Below are 16801 nucleotides of genomic sequence, written 5' to 3'. Positions count from 1 at the left end.
GACTGCCGGGACGTTGATGTTTCTGGCAATGATAAGCTCTAGATGAGGGGTCTGCAAGCTCTGGTCCGTGGGGCAAATCCAGTGGGCCACCTGCCTGTGCACAGCCTGTTTGAATGGCTGCATTTCAAGTGCTTGTACAAGGAGCTATAAGATATCCTTGATTTCATCCCTTGACCCACAAAGTGTCACATATTTGCTACTTGCCCCTTTAAGAAACAAGTTTGCCAAACTCTGCTCTGGAGTAATATGAGTCACCTAGGTAATAGTAAATTTTCTGGTTTTGTGTTTAAAAGAAAAAAAATGGTGATAACAAACAGGTGACATTAATTGTAGTATATTTTCTTTAGCCAACATAGTTTCATTTCAACATGTGGTAAATATAAAAATTATAAGGGAAATATTTTACATTCAATTTCGGACAAAATTTTTGAAATCCAGTGTGATTTTGTACTTAACAGCACTTTTAATTGGGACTTGCCAACATCTGGTAGGCTTGTGTGCCTGGCAGTGGCCCTGGTGGATGTGGCCGTGTTGGATGGTGGCATATCTTCAGAGTTGGAGCCAATTTATGCGCCCGACAGTCACAGCACTCACAGAGAAAGCTCAGTATAAATCCCAGAGTCGGCTTCCTTTTCAAGGTCATGTCATACCTGGATTTAGATGGCACAGCTGCCCCCAAACTTAGATGCAGTGACTACATTCAGAGCTGCAAATAGGGTCCCCACTGGCAGATTTTCTTGGATATGTTTCCTGGGGACAGAGTCCAACCGCCATCCCCAGGGACTTGATGAAGAGCTCATTTGTGGTCTCACTGGTGCTCTGTCAGTTCCAAATCCACAGCTGGCTACGTAACCTGCGAGGGCCGCTGATGTGTGCAGCCTGGGCTCCTCCGTGGTGAGGGACGGCTGTGCCCAGCTGCAGCGCTCACCCGGGCCTCCTCCCTCCTGTCCCCAGGGAGACGGCGCCCCAGGCCCAGGTCTCAGCTCAAGCACAGGGGAAGGCCGGAGCTGCCCTGCTGTGGTGATCAATCCCTGTGCGTGCTTGCCGCCAGCAAATCCAGGGCATTTAATTCTTGGTTGAAGTCTCATCAGCCCCATCAGTCTATGACAATAAAATGAATATGTGTCTGGGCACACCAGGCAGTCTCCGCAGATGCCCGGGAGATCACCGCTCCAGGCCTGGAGTCTCCTCCTGCAGCAAAGCCTCATTCCCACATCCTGGGCCTCAGATTTCCCAAGATTCACTCACAGCATGTGCCCTGTGTCTTCAGTGAAATGTTTTAGATACTTTCTTCCTCTGTGGCTGTTCGGGGCCAAAGGGGAGTAGGCACTTTGCGTATGAGAGAAGCTTTCCTTGCAGCCACCAATGGAGTGAGTGAGTGAATGGTGGTCATGTCAGGCCAGAGGCTTGAACCTGAGCTGGTGTTGCAATACCAAAGGGGCCATTCCTTGCTGGGCCCCATCACAGAGGTCCCAGGCCTGAGAATCAGCATTCCTAACAACTCCCCCAGGAACATGGAGGCTGCAGGTCCAGCGACTATGCTTTGAAGACCATGAATCCAAAATTTAGTAGGATTTTTACTTTGTTTTGGCTAAGTCTGCCTCTATATCACTCTTCCTACCTCTGGTTGAACGTCCTTGTCTGCAAACCTTCCAGTTAATTGAGGGGCTCCTCTGATTTAATAGATAAGATTTTTAAAACTGGAACCGCATCCTCTTTTAGTCTTTACTAGCTTCTATTTAAATCAATTTACCATGTTGTACAAATACATTTAGAAAGGAAATTTTCTATCATAACATAAATAGAATGTCAATATTTCTTACTATAAATAGGAAGGCAGCATTAAACTAAGACACAATGATTAAAATAAAAAATAAGAAAAAGCTTTTCTGAGTATATTGCCTCAATTATCTCCTGGGCTGAAGTGGTATATGTAACCCACTTGGAAAAAATATTGGTAAGAAAGGAGGTCAGTCCTACAGGGATCTCTATTTTCAAAAGAAGACAAATACATTCTAGAATAATAGAGATGATAGCATCTTGGCGTATTCTGCTGCTGCCTTTGAACAGCAGACACCACGGGCCACAGTGCAGCTGCTAATGCCCAGTTCTGCATTCCACAGGGCCCCTGGCTCGGCTGGGAGGGCCCCCGACTCGTGCTTCTTTGTAGCAAGATGAGCTGAATTCAACTCAGCCAATAAAGTCATTCCAATTTGCATTTCCATAAACCACCCTTCCATTTTCCAAGTGTGACTTTCATTTTTAGGACAGAGTTATTCAGTCAATGGATATGCAGTCCCTTTAAAGTGATATTTATCACCCTTGAAGAGTCTTATTGCCAAATCTTAATAGTCTTTCTTATAACAAAGGCTTAAATTCACTACCAAGATGAAGAGGCGGAGCTTGAATGAGCTTTGCTGAAGCATCTCATGATGAAGTAGATTGAAATCTTAAGATGGGTGACCTCCTAGGGTGGGCATCAATGCCCCTGTGTTTCCTGGAGGCCCTGTAGGCACTGTGGGACTCAGTGCTCATGGTGCTGCCAGGCTTCCTGAGATAGAGAACTCCACTTGCTAAAATCTGGATGGTCCCAGTACAGCAGGAGGACTGAGCACGTTTGGGACCTGGCCCTCTCTCCCTCACTCTAACCCATTCCTTCCTCCAGCCTTCACCCTGCTTGGGTGATGACCATGCTGGCAGATACAGTGGCAGAGGAGCTCAGAGGCCATCATGCAGACACCTGCCTCCTAGACTCATTCACTCTTGGAACAAAGCCTGCCACCACCACCGTCTGGCTCCCCAGGGAGACTCCTGAACGGAGGCCCTCCCTGGTAGTGCATTTGACACCGTGTAATTCTTTAGGATGATCCCTTCTCCAATTCGACTATGGGGGAAGATATGCTGTTTTTCCATATGAAGAATCAGACTTAACTTTAAAAGTATTAGGATTAGCAAAAACTTTGAAATATTGCATGAATCCAGCTTGGGTTGAAAATATCCAAAGGACTGACTCATGAAATTCTAGGTAATTGAACTTGTGGAGTCAAGTAGACAGGAGAGTAATAAAAAAGGTCCTCTGCTAACTACTTCAGCTCAGATGCTGTGTTTTTTTTGTTTGTTTGTTTGTTTGTTTGTTTTTCTCAGTTCAAAACCTGACTGGGGTTTGCTCGGTTGGGGGAGGAGACTGGCTTGGCCATGCGGATGTCATGCGTAATGAAAACAGGAGGGGCTCCTCACTGCATCCCCGGTATCAAGACATCCTTTGCTTGTTTGCTGGGAAGCAGGTTTAAGGGCTGGGGAGCAGGGCAGTGCTTGACATTGCTCTGAGGCTGGACTGGAGACCAGCAATCGGCCACCTCCTGCACCCTAAGGTGTCTGTGCCCTTGAACACGTGGGCTAAGAGGAAGGGCTTGATGCTCTAAGAAAAGTATTCACTTGAGTAACGGAGGAAGCTGAGGCAGAGATTTGGAAGCATTGTTGCGAAGGGTCCAGGAGGCTGGCTGGTGGAGGTGGACCCCTGTACAGCCCGCCCACCTTTTCCCATGAGCATCTGTAGGTGGGGATGAAGACTCAGGGGAGGGAGACACTTGGGGAGGCCAGGAAGGGCAGGTAGGTGAATGACAAGTTTTGCGTGTAAGAAAAAGCTCTGTAGGATCCCAGGTACAAACTAGAGGGCACTTCTAAGTGGCACATAAGACAAACAACGGCACAACTGGCAGCACAACACACAGACGGCACTTGTTGCTGGGGACACATGGACTGTGGTCATTTGAGGACGAGGCTGTCAGGGGACTTCATCAACCATGCAATGTCATTCTGTTTGACTCCAGCCCCGGGGCTGAGCTGTCTCAAGTCCAGACACTTAGTGACAGTTCTTGGTATTTAAATGTTAGCAGCTAATCGACAAACCAAAGGCCATCCAGCAGATACGGTGGCCCTGTGGGGCCTGCCTGCCATCCGCTCCATTATGCACATTTGTCCTGGGAACAGAGTCCTCAGCTGATGCGGGAACGGGCGAAGCCAGCATGGAGGCCTGGCCTGCGCTCTGAACATGAGCAAGCGACTGCAGACAAACTTTCAAGGTCAAATTGATTATCCCCCAGCTTAGCCAGGCAGCAGCTCCCTAATCATGTCAGAAGGTAGGATTATCTCTGATCATTTGAGCTAGGACTCTGGACAGAACATCAAAAGCAGTATTTAAATAACACATGGTCTTGAATGAAGGATTCACTGCAGTTTCTCTGACTACACAACCAAATTGTGGCGGCTCATTTTGCCCTATTAGTGGAGGGGTTTCCCGGTTTGTTTGGGCTCTTGGGTACTGCAGCCCTTCCTGTTACGAGATACCTCCAGGGAGAGAGGGAAGCTCTCCTTTGTGTCATGGTGGTTCATCCTCACAAGACTCTGCAAAAATACAGGCAGCTTATTGGCCCAAATAACCCAGAATTGGGAGCCAGAATACCTGGTTCTGTGCCTGAGATGCTTGGCTTCTGAGAGCTCACTGTGTACATCTCTTCACTGCTCAGACCTCAGTGAGCTCACATCAGCAGCTTGAAATTAGCCGTGACGGGAGTGTTTACACCATGGAAATTGGCAAACATTACAAATTAAGGCATTTCTTCCTTGGAGAGCAGAGCTCCTTGCTAAACACTTACCAGGATCCTTTCACTACTGGAATATCTCCTCTACTTCTCTCTTGATATCTGAGTCTAAGTTGCATTCCTCTTTGACGTTATATTAATATCTTGCTTGCTGCTCCAGAAATATAAAATAGAGGAAAGCTTCGTAGTAAATGACATCATTTTCTACCTCAAATCTCTTCAAAAATCCTCCCCTCTAAAAAAGCTGCTAACAAAGAGAACCTGCATTTGATGCTCAACAATGCAAAAGACAAGGAATATTTGAATCATTTGCAAAGCTCAGTCTTGAGACAACTGAGTCCTGCAGAGTAGTAGCCAGTAGCTGCCCCGGAGAGGACAATCAAGGATGACCATCATTTGGTGTCCTGCCCACTGACATCTTCTGTTTAAAACGGAAGGGAGCACAGCCAAGCCACCCTGGTGTCATCTAGGACAGTGCAGCCTAAGTGACCCTACAACCCTCCCCCAACACTGAATTAACTGGCCCTCCCCTTCCCTCCCACCAGTCACTTTCTCCATCTCAATTCTTTAACTGTGATGTTAAAGTGGAAATTTATATGTCAGTCTTTCCTCTTACTCTGTACTCCTTGGAGGCTTAAAAACATACTGATTTGTACACATCTTGGCACTGACACACAGTAGGCCCTCAATCAAGGTTACTTACATCAGTGAAGTAGTCTCTCAGAAGGGGAGTAATTGATATTTAAAGAACAGTCACTGCAATTCCTGCTTTTCTGGCAAACAACCATTTGGGGAAGTTTTTGGCTTAACTGCATGTAAGGCTCTTAGATTTTAAAGGAGGAAGATGCACATCCCCACGCCCTGTCCTGGGGAGCGAGGTGCCATTCTGCTTAACACAATAAATTCCTGGTCCTCAACACCAATTTTTGCTTGGTTTATTTCTTTTCTCCTGGAAACTTTCAGAGTGAAAACCTTTAGCAGAAAAAAACAATTTAACAAGATAGACATTTAGTTCAATAGAAGAATTTTCCTGGTGTGAAAAAATAAATTACAAAAAGGACTTTGCCTCTGAAAGATAATTAATAAAAACCTTCCCATGTGATGACAAATCTGACATCTTGTCTGCAGTCTGGCAGAGAAGAAAGTAGGGAGAGCTGCAGTTAGAAGAAAATGTTCCACTTCACAGCGAGGCCGAGCCCGAGCTGGTAATTATTTCTAAGCAGGAAAAGGTCATAGTCTAGTTGCTCAATTGACACAACATCAGGCCCGGATGTGTAATTATTCACATTGGTGAGGTCTCTCTATAGATTTTCCTGATTTCAGGGGTAAATATTGTTGCAGTGTGAAGAATCACCATGACCCTCTCCCGGACATGGTGCACACAATGTGTGATGAAACGTCTCCCTTCCCTCAGGTAGACTGCTCATGTTGGGGGTAGACTGAATAACGGGCCCCTAAATACATCCCCATCCCAATTTCCCGAGCAGGAGATGGTACCTGGGTTACCTAGGTGAGCATTTTTCATCAGAGCAATCCTCATCCAGGAACCAGGAGGGTCTGAGTTAGAAACAGGAGGTGATGTGAAGAGGAGGGAGAGAGAGAGACAGCAACAGGAGAGGTGATGCTATCTATGCCTCTGACTTCAGAGGTGAGGAAGAAGGCCCCGAGGCCAGAATGCAGGTGGCCAAGCAGGAAGCGGAAGAAAAGATTCTCCTGAAAGAACACAGCCCGGTGGACCCATTTTAGACTCCAGGACTGTAAGATAATAAAGGGGTTTGTAAGCCCCTGAGGCTGTGGTTTGCTGTTATAGCAGCAATAGGAAACTAATACAGGAAATCAGAGCCTGAGGACGGGGGACGGGGGTTTTCTTTCCAGGAAGCAGGAGTCAGGGCAGGAGGGCAGGGCAGGGAGGAGGACAAGAACTGATGGGAGGGGCCATCATGACAGTCACTCCTGTAGACAGCCAGGGATCCGTCTTTCAGTCCTCAAGGGGCACTTGGAATATCTCTCAGAGATGTCTCAACAAAGACAGGAAGTGATTGGACCTAAGTCCCCTGTCCATGGTTCCAGTGGATTCCAGGTTTTGTGTAGACCAGACAGTTTCCAGCGCCTGGCTTGTGGTAGGTTGTCATTATTCTTATTATTTCACCCAAGAGGACCTCGTTCAGGGGCTCTTTTGCTTGACCTGGGAGAAGCAGGTCTTACCTGGAATTTGGCACCACTGATTCAATCACCATCCTTTCATAAGTAAACACAAAGGCCACCTACTCTGGGTAGCACTGCCTCTAGATTTTATTCTTTCAATTTGTTAATTGAAATTCTTGCAAGACTGTTTTATCCTTGGGTTTTTAATTGGAGCCTAGTGAATTAATCCTGAATTCTTAACAGGAAAGAGTTAACTTCATTTTGAAAAAAAAATTGTGATTTCATTGAGTGGATTGTTTGGCTGTTTTAGCCAGATTCCAGAAGGACAAGCATTGTCTATTCAGTCCTATTTTGAGACAACAAAACACCTTCAAATAATCTTGTAAACAACCCAGAGCTTGTTATCCCTGCCAAATTGCTCTCTGCTTCTTGAACTGACATGCCATGGTATTTGTATTTATCAGACTCCTACATGGAACATTCTTTCTTGTGCTTTGCCACTTTAAAAAACTCCCATTGTCTTTCCAATATGCCTGGACCCCTGGTTGTCTTCAGGGGTGACTATCAGGATTCCTCATCACATCGGTTCTTTGTAACATGACCCAGTCCCTGTTCTCATCTGAAGAGTGTGTTCTTCCTTCCTCTTTATTTCCATAGCACCTTTTCCATGTTAATATGTAATCTAATAATAGAAATGCTAGCACATAGCACCTACTGTGAACCATTTTCTGTCCTAAACTCTTTGATTTCTGAGCTCCACAACCAATGGAAATAGATATGATTATTAGTTATATTATTGCATATAAGGAAACTAAAGTACAGGGAGGTTAAGTAAATTGCCCAAGATAGCACAGCAACTAAATGGAAAAACTGGGTCTTGAACACAGGCAGTCTAGTTCAAAAATCTTTGCTCTGAGCAACTTCCTCGTGAATTCTCAATCGATAGAAACACATGATACATTAGATGCCTATGTGTCTCTCTTTTTTTGTAGATAATAAGTTTATTAAGGCCTTTGTTTATTTTTCTATCTCTAGCATCTAGCCCAGACTGGCAGATAATAGAAATTTAAAATTTTGACAAGAGTATTAATAAAACAGTGAAACCAGTGCTTATAAAATAACAGCAGATCAAACTGCCATATAATTTACAGAAAGATTACTAAGATAAAAGAGAAGGGGCTCTGGGCTGGGGTCATCGCACAGTGGCAGAGCGCTTGCCTAGCATGTATGAGGCACCGGGTTTGATTCTCAGCCCCACGTATGTAAGCAAAACAAAGGTGCATTGACAGCAAAAAAAAAAAAAAAAAAAAAAATGGAGACGGGGCTATGCCTCCTGTTTAAGCTCAGGAAAGAGCACGTAGGACGATTCCTGCTGCAGACTTGTCCACGGGTTTTGAGGTCACAAACTCCCTTCCTCCTGGGATCCCGTCTGCCCCAGCTCCCCTCTACCTCTCCTCCCTTTTCCACTCTCTATTGATTTTCCCAGATTACATTTAGAGCTTGATAATCCAAGTAAAGAAACCAGCATCTCCTGAGTGTCTGGGGTCAAGATGGTGCCATGCCGGCCGTGAGCTGTCTGTAGCTGCGGTGACAATTTGCCACACATTTAACAACTTGAAACAACGCAGATTATTTTCATACAGTTTTCACATTTTCTTTTTTTTCTTTGGTGCGCTGTGGCTGTGCATGGTGGTGGGAGCTGTCACAGCTTCACACATGCACACAACGTAGCGACATGGTTTGTTCGTATCACTCCCCAGGATTTCCCCTTTCCTGTTCCCTACACCAGGTCCCTTTCCTCTACTCTACTGACCTCCTTTGGATTTTCACGAGATCTCCCAACCTTTCTTTCCCTTTTCCTCCCTAGATTCCACATAAGAGAGAGAACATACAACCCTTGACCTTCTGAGCTTATCTTATATTGCTTCACATAATGTTCTCAAGTTCCACCCATTTTCCTCCACACGACATGATTTCCTCCTTCTCCATGGCTGAATGTGCTCCACTGTGTATATACACACATTTCCTCATCCGTTCACTCATTGATGGACACCTAGCTGGTTCCAGGGTGGTCACTGGGGATCATGTATTGACATAGTACGCTGGCTTTAATCTAAAGGCCACAAGTCCAGGTGAGTCTTGCTGGGCTAACGTCAAGGTATTGGCCACAGGGCTGCCACCTTTTCTTCAGGCTCTGGAGGAGAACCCTCGTTTGCTGTTCTTCTTGCACTTTCTAACTTCTAGAGGCCACCAATCCCTTGGGTCCTGGGCCCGTTTCTCCATCTTCCAAGCCGCAGTGTCTCCTCTCACACCACATCCCGCCTGTCCTTCCGCTACTCCAGCTCTTTCTTTGACTCTTCCCTTTGTTTTCAAAGGTTCCTGTGATTGAACCCATCCGGTATGGACCTGTGACAGCCTTCCTGTTTTGAGGGCAGCTGGCCATCGTCCCTCATTCCCCTCTGCCTTGTAACCTGATGTGTTCACAGGGTGTGAGGTGGGGTGAGCACATCCTGGGGGGCCATTACTCCATCTTCTCTTGTTCTTGTTGTCTTCTTGAGGTCCCCCAGCCACTGCACACTGTGGATGGCTTTGTGGTCATTCTACCAAAGCGAACCCAGTTGGTGGTCCTGATGCAATGGTTTGCTAAAAGTCAGAGAAAGGGCCAGACTTGGATGAGTTTTGGCTTCGGATCCCCTGATTTCCCAGATGCATGCAGCTTCCCTTGTAGTAACTTGAAGGAAAGATGTCAGGTAGTGTTCAAGGAGAGACAAGGTCCAGGGGCCAGGATGCTGGATTCCACGTGTGAATGGAGAGCAGGACTCACCTCTGGCCTCCCCTGGAATCACAAAATAATTCCAAGTGTCTGTTATCTTAATGGCCAGAAAGGTGACAGCTGTTCTACCTTCTTGAGGCTTTGAAACAGCGGGGACATGTTAAGTAAGTCACAGTCAGCCAGAGGATTGCTGAAGATGACTGCAGCTGCTCTGCATGGTGTGCACACGGGTGCACATGCGTGTGTGTGCGTGTGTGTGCACCACAGGTCTTAGAACTCTCCCTTTCCTCTGTGCTCTCCCTGTGGACAGTGTGCCTTTATAAAGCCTCCCCGGACTCTGGGCCTCTGGTCCACGGTAGATAAAGAATCAATTACAATGTGGTGCTGTGACATTTTTATAGCCTCCAACTCAGAGAGAGTATAGCCTTTCTTCCCCACCAATCCAAGACCGCCAAACTGGTTCCCGTAGACCAACCGTGACAAGAGAAACCGGAGGTGTTTTGTGGCAGGGATAAAGTAGCTGTCCATCCAGCTAACAGCAAGTGCAGAGCGAGCCAGCAGCCAGCGAGGGGTGGACAAGGAGCCGGGGGACACCAACGAGTTCATCTGGAAAATATCAGTTGGGAGCCGGCTCAGGAGAGGGTGCCATCCCAGGTGGTCCCGGCCTGTGGAGATAATTATCTGTGGCAGGAGGTTTCTTTTGATTTTTGATGGTTTGAGGACAGGTGTGTAAGCTTTTCTTTTAGTGTTGCTGTTTCTCCCCAGGAACCGGGATGAGTCCCCAGAGCCGTGGCAGCCCCCTGCCGAGCTCCTTGTAAGCTAAGTGATCTGTGGGCTCGGCAAGCTGCTGGGACAAACACCCCCAAGTCTCAGTGATGTGACGCAGCGGGTCAATGCTCCTTGCTGGTGGCTCTCCTGGGTCCCTGTCGTCTGTCCAGTGTCTGACTTCTGGGCTCTTGCTTTTAGGTGACTCTGGCACCTTGGTAGCCCTGTCTTTCTGTTTTCTTGGGTAGGGCAAGAGAGAGGGTCCCGCAGGACATTTCAGGGGCTGGGCCTAGTAGGGTGACAGTCCCTCTACCCTCTATCTGTGGGCGAGTGCTTGGGAGGTCCCATGGCCCCTGTCACTTCAAAGGAGCCAGCAGCTCAGCATGGGGCACCATTGTGACACATGTGGAGAAAGCGTGGACGGTTCTTGGCTGTCCCAAGGTCTAAAGCATGGGTGGCCACCTCAGATGCCTGAAGGGCCAGGCGAGTGGCACCTGAGTGCAGTGAGCAGGGACAAGGACAGGGCCACAGGTCAGCGCCAAAAGGCCACTCCACGTAACCTGGTGATCCAGCTCGGTGACACAGAGCTCTGGCCACACTGGCCACATCATCCCACGCGTGCCAGCTGGCAGCCCGTGGTCTGGGAGAGGAAGCGCACTCCAGAGTTGGCTCCGCTCTCGAGTCAGTACCTGTCAGGATAAGCGAGCCCAGCCCAGCCCGCTATTTTTAAGACAGAAAGTTCTGTGCTGCGTCAAAGAAATGGAAGCTAAAAAGAGAAATGCGGGTGACGTGAGGACACGCTCAGGGGAGTACATGGTGTCCTTTCACAGAAGCAGCCCAGATGCAGGCGTCCCTGACCTCCTCACTGCCGGGCTGACCCCACCACGCCAACGCCCTGCTCTTCCACTCTTGGACTCACATCCCTGCTTTCGCCATCTGTATGCTTCTGAGCACAGATATCCACTCAGCAGTTCTATAGTAGCAACAAATAATATTCTAGTGATAAATGTCAGTGTCTGCCCCAAGGAATATCAGTGAATCACGTGTATTATTATTAGAAATAATAATAAGCATTTATCGAGCAGTTATTATGTGCCAAGTGCTACTTATGTCTCTTTACAATAATCAACTCACCCTATCCTCATGATATCCTGCAAGACTCCAGTATTACTCTTTTGTTCAAAGAAACTGAGGCACCGGTCACTTGCCTTATTCGTCCACTAGTATAACCAGAATTTACACTGAACCAGCCAGGCTCAGACCTGTGCTTATTGTCTGCAGAGATGTATCTCTGCTTTCAGGGCAGGCTGATTGTAATTTTCCAGTAATAGGAACCCGTTAGTGATCATAAAATTAGATAATTGTCATGTTTTCAAAGGTGTATTGGTCACCTGTTATTTATGAGAGGCAAGATGATGCATAGATGAACCCAAGAACAATAGAGGAAGACCATGATTGCCTGGCATTAAAGATAAACTCGGAATGCCCACAGCACATACTCTGGCAGAGGTAAAGAGGGCTTGGGGAACAGCATGTCTAGGTCTTCATACGTGTAGTGTCTCATAATGTCGGAGAAGGTTTCCTGGCTCTGGCATAATGTCCCAGGGGTATTCTACCACAATGAGGGGTCATGCTTTATATCTCACCCCCAAACTTAGTGGGATTGGAATTGAAGAGTGGCTCTCCATGCTGAGTTCACATGGAGAATCCTGCTAAGTTGTCAAGGGGCAATAGAAGAACTTAGAACACTCCACCATGGCTGGCCAGCAAGAAATTCAGCTTTGCGAAGCCCTCGGTTAGTCTGGATTCTTAATCTTTGAATGCAGTTTTGTCATCCTGGAGATGCGCTACCTGATACCTGATATTGACGCCTAAGAAAACAGGGCTTGATGGTTCAGGATAAGCCGCCATCCGTCTGCTTATCCAGCCAGTCCTTACTTTTGATCTCAAGGAGGGAATATCCCTTCTGCAGGTGTGATGCCCTCGACACCTAGAGAGGATAGGCTCCTCTGTGCCAGCTTTGACATGCTCCCAAAGGGACTGCGCCTTCCTTTCAACTTAGGGATTCGTTTTCCTTAGCTAATTAGTTACATAGGATCTGCTCAGCATGCTCCTCTTCTAGACCATGACCCTGTGACTGATCATCTGTTGACCACTCTTCCGAGGCACCGCTTTCCTAAGTGCTTCCTGTGAATCAGCCTATCAGATCCACACAGCCATGCTCAGGGCCCCCCACCTTCCTTGCTAGATGAGAAACCCAGGTCCAGAGCAGCCAAGAAGCAAGCCACATCCCATGGTCTGTGACGGGTGGAGCCAAAATTCAAATGGGAACAATGGCTTGAGAGTCCTTGAATTGAACTGCGAGATTATCGCCCTTCTTTAAAAGTTTCTGGGCAGCATCTGGCAAGGCCCTAACTGAATCCTCGGAGTTTAACAAGTCTTTGTGAGTGAGCGAGTGCATGATCTGACAAGCTCTTACCAAGTCACCCTGGTCTACCTGCTGAGTACTTTTATGTGACAAATATTTAAGCTGAATTTTGACTGGTAGACGGACTGACACAAGAATTTGCAGACAAAACTATGTCTGTGGGACATTTCTGACCCCACCCTCCTAAGGGTCAGCAGTTGGAGAAGGTTCATTTTTCTGCCCCCTCTTTACAATTGTAGAGAATCCTGAATAGACTGTGGCAGGGCTTTTTGATGGACTGAGTCATGGAAAGACAAAGATGGAGAAAACTCCCCCGAGGAGCAGTTAGTTCCTCTCATGCTTGGAGAGCTAAGCGCAGCATCCCTGGGGAAATTGCATCTCCCTTAGTATGCACAGGGTGACTGGTTAATGGTCTGGGATTTGAGGGCAGAATTAGCCAATTAGAAGGTAACGTTGTAGGCACAGGGGCCTGGGATAACCTTCACCTGCTGGCTGCTTAACCAAATTAGCATCAGCCAGTTATAGATTTTCTGCTTGTAAAATCGCAAATTATTCTGAGTTCTGAAGCTGTCTGAGATGGTGTATATGCCACTTAGGATGCCAGTGGTGCCATTGCTTCGGAAGCGATGTGTCAGAGCCTGATCTCAGGATGAGGCGAAGTTTTACAAGCAGATCTGCAAGACCCTGTACTAGAGCTTCCTCCGCCCTCTGATCCCAGAAAGATGATGTCGGGCGAGGGGATGGCACTTTCATTTCAACTTCTCTGATGTGGCTCAGGCCAGCTGCATCATGAACCTTCTGAGAGGGATTCTTGCCCCCATTCCTTGGGGTTCAGTGGATTTCAGGAGGCTGGTATTTAGAGAGATGCCCTGATTCCACAGCTCCCAACCTTTGGCACCCTCCTCTGAGTTTGTCTGCAGGGACGATAATGACTTTCTTCAGCTGCCTGTGTGCAGTGGTTGAGAATGGGGTCCAGTGTCAGAGTCTGGTTTCCTAAGAAGCAGATACCCAGTCAAGATTCCAGCACAAGCTGTTGATGGGGAGGACTGGCCTCTGAAAAATACTGACGGGGCGAGGAAACAGGCCCAGGAAGAGAGAGCTAAGGAAAGGTGACTCATGCCAGATACATGGTGGGGTTGCAGTTCAGATCCAAGCGGGGACTGGGAGGCAGCTTGTGCCCCCCAGTCGTCTCACCCGAAGGGAGAGGGAGCCGGGTATTTACCCACCCTTCCATCTGTCAGTGGTTGAGGGCTGCTCCTGCACATGTCAGTTTCCCAACCCTCGTTACTGTCACCAATCTCACAGTGAAGTAGTCTTCCAAGGTTTTTAGAGAAATATCTCAGGAAAAAAAAATAAACCACAAAGTGTTCCCTGGCGGGGCCTAAGGGGAATGGACAAGGCTTAGACTGTGTACAGACTTAGAGGAAATTTAGACTTGAACTCAAGTCCTGACTCAACCCAGCCTAACTGTACATCTGGAGCAAGCTGGTGACCTCTCTAAAGCTTTAGGTCCCTCCTCTGTAAACTCTCTCTTACATTAGTACACACTTTGCAGAGCCACCAAAGACAGTAAGTGAAATCATACACATATAGTGAGCTTAGCACAACTCTTGGCATACGGTATAGGCTCAAAAATGTCAGTTTTCCTTTTTAAGTATTATGGGATGTACTCGGTGTAAACAGGCAAGGAAAAGAACTAAGGCCTATCCTCATGGGCTTATGGTCTTTGCTTACTAGACTGTAAGTTCATTTCTTACCCAAGTTATACCTTGCCGGGAAGGGTATCATATACTTTGATATTTCAAAGCTGATAACCCAACTTTCTGACTGAAAGATAAAGTAAATAGCCCAAGTATTTGCAAAGACAAATTTGAGCCTATGGAAGTAATTGTAAATTTAAAATTATATGGTAGCCAAAACTCACAAAAGTCAAAAGAAGCAAGTAAAATTAATTTTAACAATATATGTATTTTGACCCACATATATAAATGTGTGTGTGTGTATGTATTAGCAGTTCAATGTGTAATTAATATAAAATTATAGTTAGGTATTTTTTTATTCTTGTTCAGTTACCAAAATCCAATTATTTTTTATTCTATCAGTGTCTAAAATTGGGACCAGCTGCATTTCAGGTGCTCAGTCGCTCACCGTGGCTTGTGACCACCGTAGTGGGCTAAGGTGCAGAGGCCCAACAGGCCTTAGGTTCTATTAGAAGTCACATCCAAAGGGAACGTCTCCTTCTCTTTTCCTTCCCCTTCAGAGAGGACAATGCTCCTTTGCATGTATGAAAGTAAAGCTGGTTTTAACTCGGGCATCACAGGAAATTGACAGTTTCTATAATGAAGTTTCACACATGGAGACCATGGTGAGATTCTTAGCAGGTGTAAAAATCTGAAAATGTTATTTCTTTAACTGCAACTTAATGGAAGCTGTAGCAGCTGTTCCCCTTTGTGGGTTTTCCAGATCTCATTGCCAAAACGAGCTGCTGGCAGACCCAGGAGAAGTATCAACTTGCCTCTTCATTTGGGAACTGAAATTAAAACCTCAGCTCATTTCTATAAGTCGCCTATCTGGTAAAAAGTTAACAGGGCAAACACATAAGCCGCTATTAAAACATTAATGGCCTTGGTTTCCTCAGGTGCTGCTGCTAACATCTGCAGAAGATTTGGACTGCACTCCTGGATTCCAGCAGAAAGTGTTCCGCATCCATCAGCCAGCAGAATTCATCGAGGACCAGTCAATTCTAAACTGTAAGCAGTATCACTTGAAGATGCTTTTGGCCTAGCCCCCTATTGGAATTCACTAGTGTCGAGGAATGTGTCTCAGGATGCAGTATTTCCTAAACTACTGTTTTCTGATCATGTTTCTTCTGTCAATGACGGACCCAGGGTGGAGCACCTGAACCGGACACTTGCAGGCTTAGAGGTTAATAGAGTGGCAGGTCTCTCTTTTCAGTATTTTATCATCAGCGGGCATTTCTGCAGTGCTCCCAGGAAAGGGTCTGCCAGCTCCTGTGTGAGTTCTACAGTATGTAAAGGAAATGAAATCCATTTCCCCTGGGCAGACCCCAAGAGCAAAATCACTGCCTTCCTGTAGATTGCTGTCCTACCTGTAGTTTCTCATACATAGCTTTAGATCAAAGTAATGGTGAGACCATGATATTGGCTGCTGGGATTTTTAGACATAAGCATCAAAAATTCTGATTCTTGAAGCTGATAAGATCATTCTCAGAAAGATTCAAAACCTCTCCGGTTTGTTCTGAGGATTAATTTCAAATCCCCCCAAATTCCGATTGATTTCTTTCAAATGTGCATCCTTCATCTGTGGTTATGATCACGTCCTATTTTTAACACTAACGTCACATTACTCTATGTTTAAGGGGGAAGAGGGTAGATTGCTAAATGCACATCAAGCGTGGTTTCTTCACAGAAGCATTTGAAATGGATAGTGGGCGTAACCATTTAATTGTGGGCTCTCGAGCACTGTTCTTTAACGGATGGAAATAAAGGGTATGTGGACGGTGGTCTAATGTGGTCAGATGCTTCAAGGCCCCTACAACACCTCTGCACTGTTGACCGCGAGATCTCAGGTGTGCCTTCCGGGCTGCTTCATTCCTTTATTCCTGTGGCATGTGACTGGCGTGTTTAAAGGAAAGGAGACAGACAGACAGAACCCACACATAAGCACACGCACAATGGCCCTCCTGATTGTGAGGCTGGTGAGCACTTTAAGAGTTGAGAGCAGCACAGTAATGAAGATGCAGTGCGGAGCGTTGAGGGGCATCCGTGGTGCAGCCCGTGCACATCTTGATGCAATTTCACCAATGAAATCATCTCGATAATTAGAGTCCGTCATGGCAAGGTGCAGGATGGGCACAATAAGTGAATTCCAATATGTGATTTCCTGGTAATTTGATCCCTGTGCGTGACTCTGGGGTCAGGCCACCAGGAGACCTCATTTGTCTTTTGATTTTTGTATTTATCAGAATCAATATATTTCAAATGGAACTTGATTTGTGAGAACGATTTTTTCTGGCTCTCCCTCCCCCTCTTCTCCCTTCTTGTCTGCCTGATTCTGTCCGTCTGTCTG

General features: G+C 46.6%; 1 protein-coding gene across 2 annotated transcripts in view; it reads left to right on the top strand.

The window, feature by feature from the left end:
• Positions 1–16801, top strand: part of Cdh13 (cadherin 13) — a 1261125-nt gene that overhangs the window by 566671 nt on the left and 677653 nt on the right. For both annotated transcript variants that reach the window (XM_048792348.1, XM_048792349.1), the window contains one exon: positions 15351–15462. In XM_048792348.1, coding sequence (XP_048648305.1) covers positions 15351–15462 — 112 coding nt within the window. The remainder of the gene's footprint in view (positions 1–15350; positions 15463–16801) is intronic.

Source organism: Marmota marmota, unplaced genomic scaffold (genome assembly GCF_001458135.2).
Source record: "Marmota marmota marmota unplaced genomic scaffold, marMar, whole genome shotgun sequence".
Classification (NCBI taxonomy): domain Eukaryota; kingdom Metazoa; phylum Chordata; class Mammalia; order Rodentia; family Sciuridae; genus Marmota; species Marmota marmota.
Note: the sequence above shows the minus strand (reverse complement) of the source record. Positions and strands in the feature narration are given on the sequence as shown.